Source organism: Mycteria americana, chromosome 9 (genome assembly GCF_035582795.1).
Source record: "Mycteria americana isolate JAX WOST 10 ecotype Jacksonville Zoo and Gardens chromosome 9, USCA_MyAme_1.0, whole genome shotgun sequence".
Taxonomy (NCBI): Eukaryota; Metazoa; Chordata; class Aves; order Ciconiiformes; family Ciconiidae; genus Mycteria; species Mycteria americana.
In genome coordinates, this window is record NC_134373.1 from 26,293,496 (window position 1) to 26,305,568 (window position 12,073).

The 12,073-nt window shown below is 52.3% G+C and overlaps 1 protein-coding gene across 1 annotated transcript in view; it reads left to right on the forward strand.

The window, feature by feature from the left end:
- The window catches only part of CFAP65 (cilia and flagella associated protein 65), a 31,769-nt gene extending 23,880 nt beyond the window's left edge, over window positions 1-7,889 (forward strand). The window contains exons 23-31 of the mRNA XM_075511232.1: window positions 215-373; window positions 1,723-1,866; window positions 2,313-2,429; window positions 3,038-3,175; window positions 3,748-3,813; window positions 5,498-5,712; window positions 6,083-6,232; window positions 6,775-7,071; window positions 7,748-7,889. Coding sequence (XP_075367347.1) covers window positions 215-373; window positions 1,723-1,866; window positions 2,313-2,429; window positions 3,038-3,175; window positions 3,748-3,813; window positions 5,498-5,712; window positions 6,083-6,232; window positions 6,775-7,071; window positions 7,748-7,889 — 1,428 coding nt within the window. The remainder of the gene's footprint in view (window positions 1-214; window positions 374-1,722; window positions 1,867-2,312; window positions 2,430-3,037; window positions 3,176-3,747; window positions 3,814-5,497; window positions 5,713-6,082; window positions 6,233-6,774; window positions 7,072-7,747) is intronic.
- The last annotated feature ends 4,184 nt before the right edge of the window (window positions 7,890-12,073 follow it).

Here is a 12,073-nt window from a genome sequence, read left to right on the forward strand (position 1 = left end):
GCCCATCTCATACCGTAACTGGCTAATTGACTCCTTAACCAACTTTCCTGGGTTAGCAGGGAAGGTCAAGGCCTGAAAGAGCAAAAGAGACTGGATTTCTCCTCACCCATGCATGCGGTGTATTTAGACTTGTTCATTAGCAAGTATACTAGCTTCTTGCACATCTCACCCAAATACAACTCTGGACTTAATACTCTTATCTTGCCCAAGGCAGGTTGATGTTCCCATCCACATCCTGGGGGGTGAATCAGCTCTGATCACCTTCCAGGGAGTAGGCTACGATCCAGATACCGTAGGAGACACTGCCACATCCAGCGAAGTTTTGTCTCCTTCAGTCTTTCCAGGTTCTACCAAGCTAACTGTGCCTGGGCAGGTAAGTCTAGGCATGCTGATACAAATAATATGGTTACAGAATCACAGAATCACCAGAAATGTGTGACAGACACTGAAATGTGGAAGTGGCCCCATCTAGCAGTAGCCTGTGTTGCAGGGGAGTTCATTGCCATAAGATAAAGCAAGATATTTCCCTTCCAGCAGGTCATCTAGAGCCTAACTCATAAAAGCGGTTGTTCTGAAAGACGCCTTCCTTCCAGCCTGCTGCTTCCACTGCCATTAGAAACAAAAAGGTTTTAGGGTTTGTTCATTTTCTGAATTTTCTATTAAAAGTTACCCTCCATCACAGCTACCTTTCTTATTTGCAGCTAAAACACCTTTTCTTTGGTAATTGATTCACAAAAATACTCCTGACATACCCTGTCAGGGCTTGGCTGCCTCCATTTCACAGCCAAACTCAGGTGATGCATAACCTGAACACAGATTGCAGGATGGTCACTAATTCAGGCACATCCCAAGGAATGCACTTGTTTGACCTGTCGCGGGCTCAGCAGGAGCTTGTTTGGCCTGGCTAGAGCTGGCCTGCCAGCCTGGACAATCTGTTGTTAAACTCGGCCACACATCCCAGTGTAGTGAATCAGCATTAAGCAGCATCAGCAGAGGCATACTCCAGGCAGGTAAAGGATTCATCCTGTGTGACATTAGCATGCCTACCTTGGAGCCCAGCCACAGCTACATATGCTCTTTGGCTTCCAGCAGAGCAATTACATTCCTGGGTACAGCAAAGAGAAGATGATTAAAAACTTGTCTCAGGCTGCCAACAAAGATGCCATTCCACAAGGCTCTGTTGTCTGTAACCAAGAGTCATTAGTTTCTCTAATGATCAGTGTAATTAATTAGAGTTTGCACTGTGCCTGGAGAATGGGACAGACTAGTAGCATACTAGTAGCAAGGTGCGGTAGGGAGCAGTTTCCCAAAACTTGCATTCAGGTTGATGAGGATTTTGCACAAGCACAAACCTCACGTGTTTGCCAACTGAAGTAGGAAAAGGCCTGGACTGCACGTGCTGCAGATGGAATCTGGGTGCTACTGGTCCTCTGTGCTCCTGAGATCCTCTCCTGCCCCAGCACCAGTGTTATGTTCTATTCATAGCTCACTCAGTCCCACTGCAACAGGGCTGTCCTCTTGCTGTAAAGAGTCATTGTAACCAGAGCAAAAAATGAGAGAAATGTAACACTCCCTCAAGTTGTTATAGTAAAGGTAACTGGCAAATATTATCTATGAATTGCTGGATAACTTAAGAGACAGCTGTGTGACTGCCCTTCCCCAATGGGCACATCCCACCTTCCTTCCCTGCTGTTCCTCCTGGTTTCACCTTGCTTCCTGCAGGCAGCCACCTTGTCACACCACATGGTTTGCCTTGGAAATATCCCAGACTGCACCAAAGCCAGTCGACTTGTCTTTCTCAACAATATCTCAGAGAGCAAGGCTGTTGTGTTTGCCTGGCGGATAAGCACCTGTAAAGACAAGAGGGTGAGTCCTTCCTTCTCTTTCCTCGACAGCCTTCTTGCCCATCTCTGTTGTGCCACGAAAAGACCTTACAACTCCTCTTTCAACCAGACAATCAGAAATGATCCTAGGGACTTGGCTTTTGTACTAACTGATAAAAGGGCAGAGAAAAGTGAAGGCAAGGGTTAGGATGGGGGGAAAGACAGGAATTCAGAAGGGGAATCTGAAGACTTCAGTGAGCATACATGAACCTGGAACTACAGGATGTGATAATGAACCTCAGGACCCTGTCTACCAGCAAAGTCCATGGTCATTCTTTGAATATATTTGCTGTATCTCTCTCACACCACATACCTCCAAGAAGGGGAGGGGAGAGAATTCCCACAATCCTGTGTTTCCTGCAAAAAGAAGGCACATAGGAAGGTCCTAGGACAGTGAAACAGCTCCTCTGTGGCTTTATTCTTCTCCAGGTGTTGCACGTTGCTCCAGAGTCAGGGGTTGTGCAGCCTGGAGAGAGCATCCCTTGCTTCATCACCCTGCGACCTTCAGGGGGTGCTTCCTTCTACAGTGTAGATCTGGTGTGTGAGGTGAGACCCAAGAGGTACCTGTGTATTACCATCAGCTGGGCATGTCACTGCAGTTCCCAAATGGCTGGCCCCAGCAGTCAGCTGCCTGCTGCTTCCAGCTGAAGGAATCCTTCTTTGCTCCATAATTCTGGCCGGCACTTCTCATTACTGAAGATACTGAGCTTCATCTCTCCTGATGCTTTAAGCATCTCTCTGTGTGACTCACTAGATGAGGTGTAATTGTGCAACGTGTGGCTTTGTGGGTTGAACCCAGCTACTAGAAGTCACGGTTTGAATGGGAGTGGCTTTCAGTGGATGTCAGAGACTTAAATACCTGTAAAAAGTAAGTCTTGCTTCTTTAATATTAGTGGGGGCACAGACTTGCAGTAGTGTCCCTCTGGACACTTTCCAGGTGACCTTTGGCAACAGATTGTGTCTTCTCTGTATAAGTCTTATAATAGCACTGTTCTCTCCTCTTCCTGCCACTGGAAGACATGGAAAGGGAGTGGGCTCTGGCTGGGATGTCCTGGAAGGCAGGAATGGGTGACAGGCATGGACTTGAGCCAGAGACTGTGTTATTTGCAGCTCCTTTCTAGCCCTACTCCCTCCAATCATGGTTTGCTTCACAGGTATACATCCAGCAGTCCCTGGTTCAGTATCAGAGGGACCTGCAGGAGTGGGAAAAGGCGAAGGAGCAGCAGGCTGTGGAGTTCACCATCACAGAGAAGGACCTTGGGACTAAGAAGAAGCCAAAGTCACCTGCAAGGGTAAGTGCTGCCAGAACTTTACAGCAGCTTAGCTCAGCTCAAAAACAGCAACCAGGTGTCAACAAGAAACATTCTGTAAGAAAATCTAGGCAAGTTGATAAGAGGACATGAGGCTCTCATCTACTCAAGATTTCATAGCTGGTCTGTGGATAGTGGAAAATGAGGTCTTGGTTTCTAGCCAAGAATCCTCTTGCACTCTCTGTAACATTGAGAGAGGGGATAGCAGGTGGGGACCTTGGAATTAAAATTATTTTTCTGATCACCTTACAAACTCTGAATTTGCTAACAATCACCTGAAATTTGGAAGTGCATGAGAAGCCTTAGGAAAAAAACGCCAGTGGCTCTGGAAACTGATGGCTGGATTTTTAACCATGAATAAACACTGGAGAGAAATGTGTAACTAACATTAAGAATGTGGCCCAAGTGAAGAATGGGAGGATGAGATCATTGGCTGTCAGCTGGGGCAAAGTAAAACAAAATCCTGGAGTCCTGTTCTGCTCCATATCTTTCCCACACTGTGATTTCTCTTCCTTTTTTTCCTTTTTTTTTTTTTTTTTTTTTTTCCTTTTCAGAGATCATCACATTCTGCTGAGACAGAAAATATTCCTGAATCCTCAGCTGTGATCAGGAAATACAAGGTAAGTCATAGTAGAATCAAACTGACTTGCTTTAGAAAAGAGGCAGATGCTGGATATCACAGCGTGGGAGCCTGGACAGAGAGCACAGCAGGATTTGTAGCTTCAAGGCTTTGGGAGACAGACTGTTTGGAGGAGCCAGAAGAATCAGACTGTCTGGCTGTGTCCTGTGGGCAGTAACTTTCCAGCTGAGGTGAACGGGAAGTGAAATTGGAACCAAATGCGCACCCGTGAATGGAGAATGGGGGACAGGTTTCGCACAAGCAGAAAAGATGCACATGGGCAGGGCAGTCAGTACCTGGACTGGTTTCACGCTGGGGCCACAATGGAATGTGTGCCATTATGGAAAGCAGCAAGACCCTGGCATTATGTGGTGCAGACTTTATCCTCACTGCTAAAAGAACTGTGGTCTGTGCCTTGGGAGGAGCTGCAGGCAGGAACTGCCTTAAGTGCATGGAAAGCTTTAAAGCTCAATTTGCCTGGTTCATCTCTGTTTCCCCTCAAGTTCACGCAGGTGTGTGCATAGGGCCGCATTAGCTGCTCTGAGTTGTAAAGACAGCTTTTCCAGCAGTGGTGGCAAGGTGTGAACAAGGTCCCAGTGAATGCTCTGCAGAACTGCCTGGGCCCAAAGGCAGAGCCATGCTGTGCTTACAGCCATGGGTAGCATGTGCTGTGGGAATGACAGGGCTTGTGGAGAACCAGCCAACCTGAGATGTGGAAGGGTTAAGAGGAGTTGGCATGAGGTTGGGCCTGAGCAGATTCATTCAGCTAGGAGTCACAGCTTGTTATCTCAGGACTGCCACCATAGTAAGGCTGTAGCAGTGCTCCTGGGACTCTGCAGAGTGCCTCTGCATGCCCTGTGCTGTCCTGTGTGAAGGTAGCAGCTCGGGGCAGCTCTAGCTTCGACTGTCTGCCCTGTGCTGTTAAGCGTGATCAGTGATGCAGGTTGAGGCATTCACTGGGATGAACATAAGAATGATTGGGGAAAAGTAAAAACAGTTGCATTTAGTTCTCTAGGGTTTTATTTGGAGCCTGTGATGACCAGCTGTGTCTGTGTCAGGAGCAGTGAGGGCCTCTGGCCTCATCCCCAGAGGCTGGACAGCTATGTCTCAAAGGTCATTGAAGTCCTGTGATGCCTGAGGGCTTCTCCAGAGCTGGGTGGTGTCCTTCTGGCCCAGGCTTCTGGACTATTCCTGTCCTAAGAAACTTCCTCCAAACTGGCTGCTGGTAATGCAGCCCCAAACTGGCCCACATAGTGTGGCTGGAGTCAGTTCCTGGTTTCCTTCCAGGCTTGGGGGGCAATTTCCACATGCATTTCTGCACATCCCTTCTCCCACAGTGCTCCAGGTGTGCTCGGAAGAGCAGAGATGATCTCTTGGAGTTCCACAGGGATGGATTGGAGTACAACAGCTCTGAGTGCCCTGGGGAGACCCTGACGCCCTGCTGACACTCAGGGCTGGCACACTAGGCAGTAAGGTGGGAGCGGACCTGATTTCCAGCATGGCCGCTCATGCCTGATAGTGGTACTGCAGTGCCAAGATCATTTTGACACTATCTCCTGTCCAGGATCTGGTGGCTCTGTCTGCTGGGCTTTCCAGTTCTCATGCCAGTGCTCTCGCCTACACCAGCCTACCTGTGGCCAGAGAAGCAAACAAGTACCTGCTATTTATTTCTTTCTCTCCAACAGACACTACCCCCTATTAAAAATCACCCTATGCCCAATCTGCCTGCTGGACACTTTCAGAGGAGGCTGCTGTTGGACAAAGAAGCCAGCCGGGTGTGGGTCAAACCAGAGCCTCCCAAGCCCATCCTCTTACACCTTGGTGTGACAGCCAGGTCCTACTCTATTGAGGACTTCTTCAGCAACTTCACTTCAGAGTTCCCCAAATACTTCTTGTCCTGGTAAGAGATCCAGCTTTTTGGATTGGCATCTTCATCTGAGCCAGAGCTGCCCATGCTGTGATATGCACTGAACGTGGAGCTCTGCTCTGTTCCCTCCAGTGCCTCAGTATTAGACAAGAGGTGCCTTGCTTTCCCCAGTGTTAGCTGACATGACATGTTTCTCTCCCTCCCTCAAAAGGGAGATACTGTCAGAGCTCAGTGCTCCTCTCTCATGACAGTGTCCCTGCTGCTGTCACAAGTGCAGCAGCTCCCGCTCGTCCCCTGGCATCCCGCACTGCTCCCCGCTTGCCTGCAGTGCTGCTGCTCAGCCAGGAGGATGCAGGACTTTGGTTCAGTAGTGCTGCCACTGATGGAACAACTCCTTTCCCAGCCCCTTCAGCGACTGGCCCTTGGAGAGCAAGTTTGTGGACGGGAGTAGGGACAGAGACAGGATGGACATGGACCCCAAATGGCTGTCCCTGGCTGCTGCTTCCAAACAGGAGTTAAAGATAGTGACTGACATACTCACAGGCGTCATCAGGTGCGTGTCCCTTCACCCTCACCTGCTTTGAAGCCCCTGTCCTCCAGGGGAGTGCGTGCAGTACAGCCAGCCCCCTGCTAATCCCAGAGGAGTCTGTGCACTCATGTCGCACCAGAACAGGGGATCCAGCCTGCCAAAGGCTGCCTTGGGGGCTATGAGCTCAGGAGTCCTGGTGTGGCAGCCAAAGGCAGGGTCTTGCTCCCCAGCTATGGGCTGTGCCCATCTCTGCATAGTGATGGGTATCACTGCCCAGGAACCAGGGCACTCTGCTTGCCATGATCTTGGGAACAGGCGGTATTGAGATTCACCTATTTTGTCTATCAGCTGCAGAAATGCAAAGAACCAGTGCTGGGGAGGCAAAGGTAGTTTCCTTAGTTCAAGCCATCTTGCTGCCTCCCTTAGGCCCAGAAAGCAAGAAGGGACAGACTAAACATTGTCATCAGTCAGGGTTTTCCTCTGATTTGTACTGTCTTGTAATGATCCTCTGGGATCATACAGATATCTGCTTTGCTGGGACTCATCCATTATTTTCCTTCTCCCAGAGGCCTCTTGGAGAACACCCAGTTCCACGATGCAGTGAGAAGAAGCCTGGATGAGCCCATTCCATATTTCTCCCAGTTCTGGTGTGAAGAAACAGCAGAGCTCCAGGACATGAGACAGTGCTCCACAGTCCCCTCCAGGGTCTCTGGTTCCTCAGATCTGCACCCTGAGAAGAATGGAGAGAGGAAAGAAATGAGGCAGGAAACCTCTCCCGACAATGATTTGCTGGAGTCTTGGGAGAGGATGAGTGAGATTTTGCACCACGATCAGTTGAGGGAGCAAAAGGAGATGATGAGCAGGTGAGGAAGAGCTCACACAGAAAAGGCAAGAGCTGCATGGGCAGGAGAGCCATGGCAGCACAACACCTGGCCAGAAAACCATTTCCATTTCTGCCCTGCAGCATTTCTGCTGGGGTGTTCTGTGTGCTTGGGGTGGAAATTGATGCTAGCCCACCTAGCCACCCTCTCCTGAGTGTAGTTTGTGAAGAGTACAGGTTTGCTGTGTCTTGGGGCTGAGTCCTGAGCAGTGCCAGGATGCTGGTGGTGAGTGAAGTCTGCTTTATGCTCGGACACTCCTGGCCGTATTAGACATTACAGTGCAGTGGGTGCTTACCTTACCTTTTATTTTTACTGCAGTATTTCATCACCTTGCCTTTGCTTTGGCTATACCCTTGCACACTGCTACAGGCCATGAGCATATGCACAAATACTAACCACAGCACAGCTTGGAGGGAGAAACCAGTAAAACCACAGTCACCCAGCTCTGTCTGAGGTCAGGGCCTGACGCTAGCTAGTGGAAGTTCTGAGAGAAGGGTCAGCACCCATTGCCCAAGCCTTTGGTTCATTGGCCTCAGCTTGTAGGAAACAGTGTGTGCTCCACTGCTGTGCCTGATGTGTCCTGGGAGGAGTCACAGCAAGCAGCCTGCCTTATCTGCTTTCTGATAGCTGTCCTCTGCCTGTACTTTTGCCCCTCCAGGCAGCCGGCCTTTGGGAACCTGGTGGAGCTGGTGCTGGAAAACACACTGCAGAATATCCTGATCGAAGCCAGCCGTGGGGAGGTGGTGCTGACAGCCCGGCCCAGGGTCATTGCTCTACCCCCCAGCCCTTCTCGAAGGTAGCAGAGTGTATCTCAGCTGTGGCAGGGGACAGGACCTGTCCTTAATATGTCAGGCTGAAGTACAGCCCATTTTCTAGACCACGTGGATTAGCTGGATCACTGCCTATCAATGCCAAGGCTGCCTGTGCAAAAGGGGGAATCCACTCCCAAAGCCTCTGCCCCTTCTTGGCTTGTCCTGGGCCACAGAGCAGAAGTGGTAACGCTACAGCCTTTCTGTGGACCCGAAACCATCATGCAGCTCTGGGGCAGGGCCCTGTGAGTGAACGGCTGGCAGAAGGGGCCAGCCTGTGGCACTGGAGAGCCCAGCACAAGGAGGGTCCCTTGGGAAAAGGGGTCAAGGAGCAGGCAGCACGGTCTCTGACAGCAGAAAGGGAGCAAAGCTTCGTAGTACAAGATGGTGTGGGATCTAGTTAGGTTGAGGGAATAGCCACCAGTGGGGAGGCAGATTTGGGGCTGAGGGCAAAGCGTGAGGATTTGCCCCAGCCTGGGGAGAAGTGCAGGGAGATGGGCTTGAGGGAGGATGGGGGAGGGTTGTTGGATGGAGATGTCATCTCCAGAGCTGCAGGAGTCTTGTCTAGATAGACAACGGGTGTTCCCCGTGATCCCTCAGGGAGGGGTGATTGCCTGGGGGGAGGCAGCAGCAGGCTGCACTCTCCCCACCCCAAAAGCGATCTTTTCTTCTTCAGAATCACCAATCCAGAACCCCTACCCTCAAGAGCATAGCTGCTGGCCACTGTGCTGCTTGAGCTCTTCAACCACATCAACTGTTTCCACTCTTCATCCCATCCCTGTGATGTCCAGAGCAACTCTGATCCTCCCACACCATGACCTGAGCTCAGCATGCTGGCTGCCTCTGAGGAGGTATGTCCTGATTATGTCCTCAGCTCCAGTTGGAAACCTCTGGCAACTCCACAGCAGGGTTCGTGAGATCTCTCCTCTCTGTGGCTGGCCACATCACCAGAGAAGAACCTCCCTGTGCTACAGGGAGCACATGGACAACTTTGTGACTGTTCCCACTGCCCCCAGTCTGTACCAACTGGGAGAGGAGTGGAATCTGCTTTGAAATGTAGCTGAGGAAGGACTGACAGCTGGGCATTGAGTTGCTGAGCCCCTGCCAACATCAGTAGGATGCAGGTACTGAATCTTCCTCCCCTCCTTGCTCCAGTGGCTGCTGCAGGTCCCATGTACAGTGACCCAGCCCGAGAGAGCAGCTGCAGCACCGTCTAGCACACTTGGCAGCCCAATAAAAGGAGCTTGGCCTCTGGACACACAGACACCGGTGTGTAACGTATGTAATCGATGCATCTGGGAGCACCCTGGAGGAGCTCTCCCCTTTTCAGACTGCAAGGCTCTCACCTGGGGAAGGGGATGCTTTGAGCGTTGGCTGGCGTGGGGGTCTGGCAGGCTGCGGGAGGGTGTCACTGTGAAGAAGCGGGGTTTGTCGCAGCCGGGAGGTGGCACTGTTAGTTGTGAGAAATCCCAGGTGCCAGCACGGAGCTGGGGCTGGTGCTGGGCACTGGCTGCCTGCTCCCTGGCAGAAGCTGCAGGCCGGCCGTGCCAGGCAGCGGGGCTGGGTTTGCAGCATCTCCCCTCTTTTGCAGCCCTGCTACGGGCTCTGCTATGCAGGGCTCACCCAGCCACCCTGCTCTGGTGGGGATGCAGCTGGTGTCCCCCTCCAAACCCTCCTGCCCTGTATTCCCAGTGCCAGTGCCCAGCCAAAACCGGAGCTGCACCTTCTCCCCTTGCAGCCCAAGAGAAGACCATGCACAAGGAGCTGCGGAGGGCTTTTGCCCTGCTCAGCAGCGGGCAGATGCCTGCTGTGCCCGGGGGTGCTGCAGCTCACCCAGCACTACCCCAGTGCTCTGCTCTGTGCAGGAGCCCCGTGTGCGTAACTGTTACCAAGCCCCAGGGCTGAGCTGTTCCTTTTGTCAGAGATACTGCAAAGGCACTGCCAGCTCCTGAGCTCAGCCTGGGCGCCTGGGGCCTTCACGTGGGTCCTGGATCCTTCTCATAAGAAGTGCAGACCCTCTCCTCCCTCCCCATCGTTCTGGGTGCCAGATCTCTTATATCACAGCAGCTTTTCTGTCTTCCTCTGGGCTTCAGCTGGTGCTGAACAGGCGATGGGGTACCACCTCCTTCCTCCCCAGCTCAAGGCAGCAGCAGGGCCTGGCTGTTCAGTCCAGTTGGGGTGACTCTGCCTGGCCCAGGCTCCTCACTCAGGATTTGCTCACTACACATGCTCTGTAGTCCTGTGACAGGCTTCCCAAATGGGTAACACAGGCAGGGGCAGGAGCCTTGCCGTTGTCCTAAAGTAGGTTGAATCCAGCTGCCTGCAGGAGCCCAAGGGCAGCCTGGAGCAGCAGAGACAGGGTCAGTGAGTTTGTCCATCCTCAGACCTGCTGCGTGATCTGATACTCTCTGGACTGCGTCACCGTTAACTCCTCTGCCTTGTGGGACAGATGGGTCAACGTGGGAAATGCTGTGTGTTAGTCTGGTGTAACATCCAAGAGCAAATGGATGGAGCCTGAGTGCAGACACATGTGCAGGGAATGATTTTTTTTGTCATTAAAACTTTTATCCTTCCCCACTCTCCCATGCTGAACGCAGCCTGGACCTGGAGGAAACGGAGCTCATACTGTACTCGCCTGTTGGAGCACTATCAGAGGTAAATTCACTTCTCTGATGAGGGTCTCTCCAGTAGGAGAGCCCTGAGACTGCCTTCAGCAACAGGTGAGTCAGAGAACAAGAGGTTTGAGAGCTACCTACACCTCTGAGAGAGAAATCTTTCTTCCCTCAGCTCTTTGCAGCGAGTGTGAGATGGTGGTGTGTCACCTCTATTCTAGGTCTTCTCTGGTGCCTGTCAACCAGAACCACTCAGCGTGCACTAAGCAAAGCCATGAGCAGCTGTCACACACTTTTCTTCTTTTATCCTCATCCTAAGTTAAAAAACACCACGGACAGCCCCTTTCCCAGGATGGGAAAATTCCTGCTTCCTCTTCTCAAGCTGGGAACTAGACCCTGGCCCTGGTTTTGGAAAACACTCGGATGTGTGACAGAGCCACACCGCAGTCCCTTTGGCAAAGGGAGTGGGAGACAGCAGCACCCCCAGGCATCGCTCAGGGTGAGCTCTGCAGAGTGGGGAGCCTACAGCAATGCACTCACCCGGGGGCTTCAGTGCTTCCCTGCTGCTCCTCCCCGCACTTGGAGCTTGTGGGCAGCGGTGAGGTGAAGGGTGGGCAGAGATGTGCAGCACTGGTGGGGAGGACTTGTCCTTTAGCAAGGGGCTTTGCTGCGACCCACTGCCAAGGGTGAAGGCAATGAACCGTGGGACTGTAGTAGAGCCAGACCCACAGCCCAGCTCCCAGAAGAGGGGAGAAGCTCTGTCTCTGCTAACCACATTGGGGCCTCAGGCAGGAGGAAGTCCGAGCTTGTACTGGCTTCCAGGGCTGGATTTGGCCCCTGCCTCAACACCAGCCACCTTTCTAATGCGCATCTCTCTAATGGAGATATTGTACATACGGGTCCTGCTCCTTCCCACTGGTGTTCGGGTGGTGAAGTGGGGTGATATTCCCATGGGGCTGGGGTTGCTGGCCAGGCCGGCCTGGACAGGCGTACGGCCAGCGTGAGGATGGCCGAGTGTGAGCTTGGCAAGCTCATGGGGCTCCCCTCCTCCTTGTGCTAGTTATCAGGAGTGCTCAGTCATCAGGCAGTTAATGCAACACACAACAGGCCTTTTCTTCTTGGCTGTTAGTCCTGGCTCCTAGGGAGGGGTGAAATGGCCTTGGGGCAGGTGGGCAACAGAAGCTATCCTGAATCCCATTAAAACATTTAACACCTGCTGAATCGTGCCATTGTCTGGGAGATAAAGGGAAGGGAACAAAGCTGCTCTTGGTCTTCCCTGCCAGGGTGTCTGCGAGGCTCTGCTGTCCCATTGCAGCTGGGGAGCCTGAATCCCCTGCAAAGACCCACTTGGTGTGGCTCTGTGTCCGTGTGGGGAAGGTGGCCGTGTTAGGGCCGTGTCCCCTGGACCCCCTGCGACAGGTGTGCACAGCCCCTAGTTGGAATCAGCCCCTTCTCTTCCCGTACTGAGTATTGGGTAGGAACCTGGAAAGGTCCTGCCCCGACTAGCCTGCAGTGTCTGTGCAGGCAGGGCAAAGTCTGGAGAGCAAAAACATGAAGGTGATC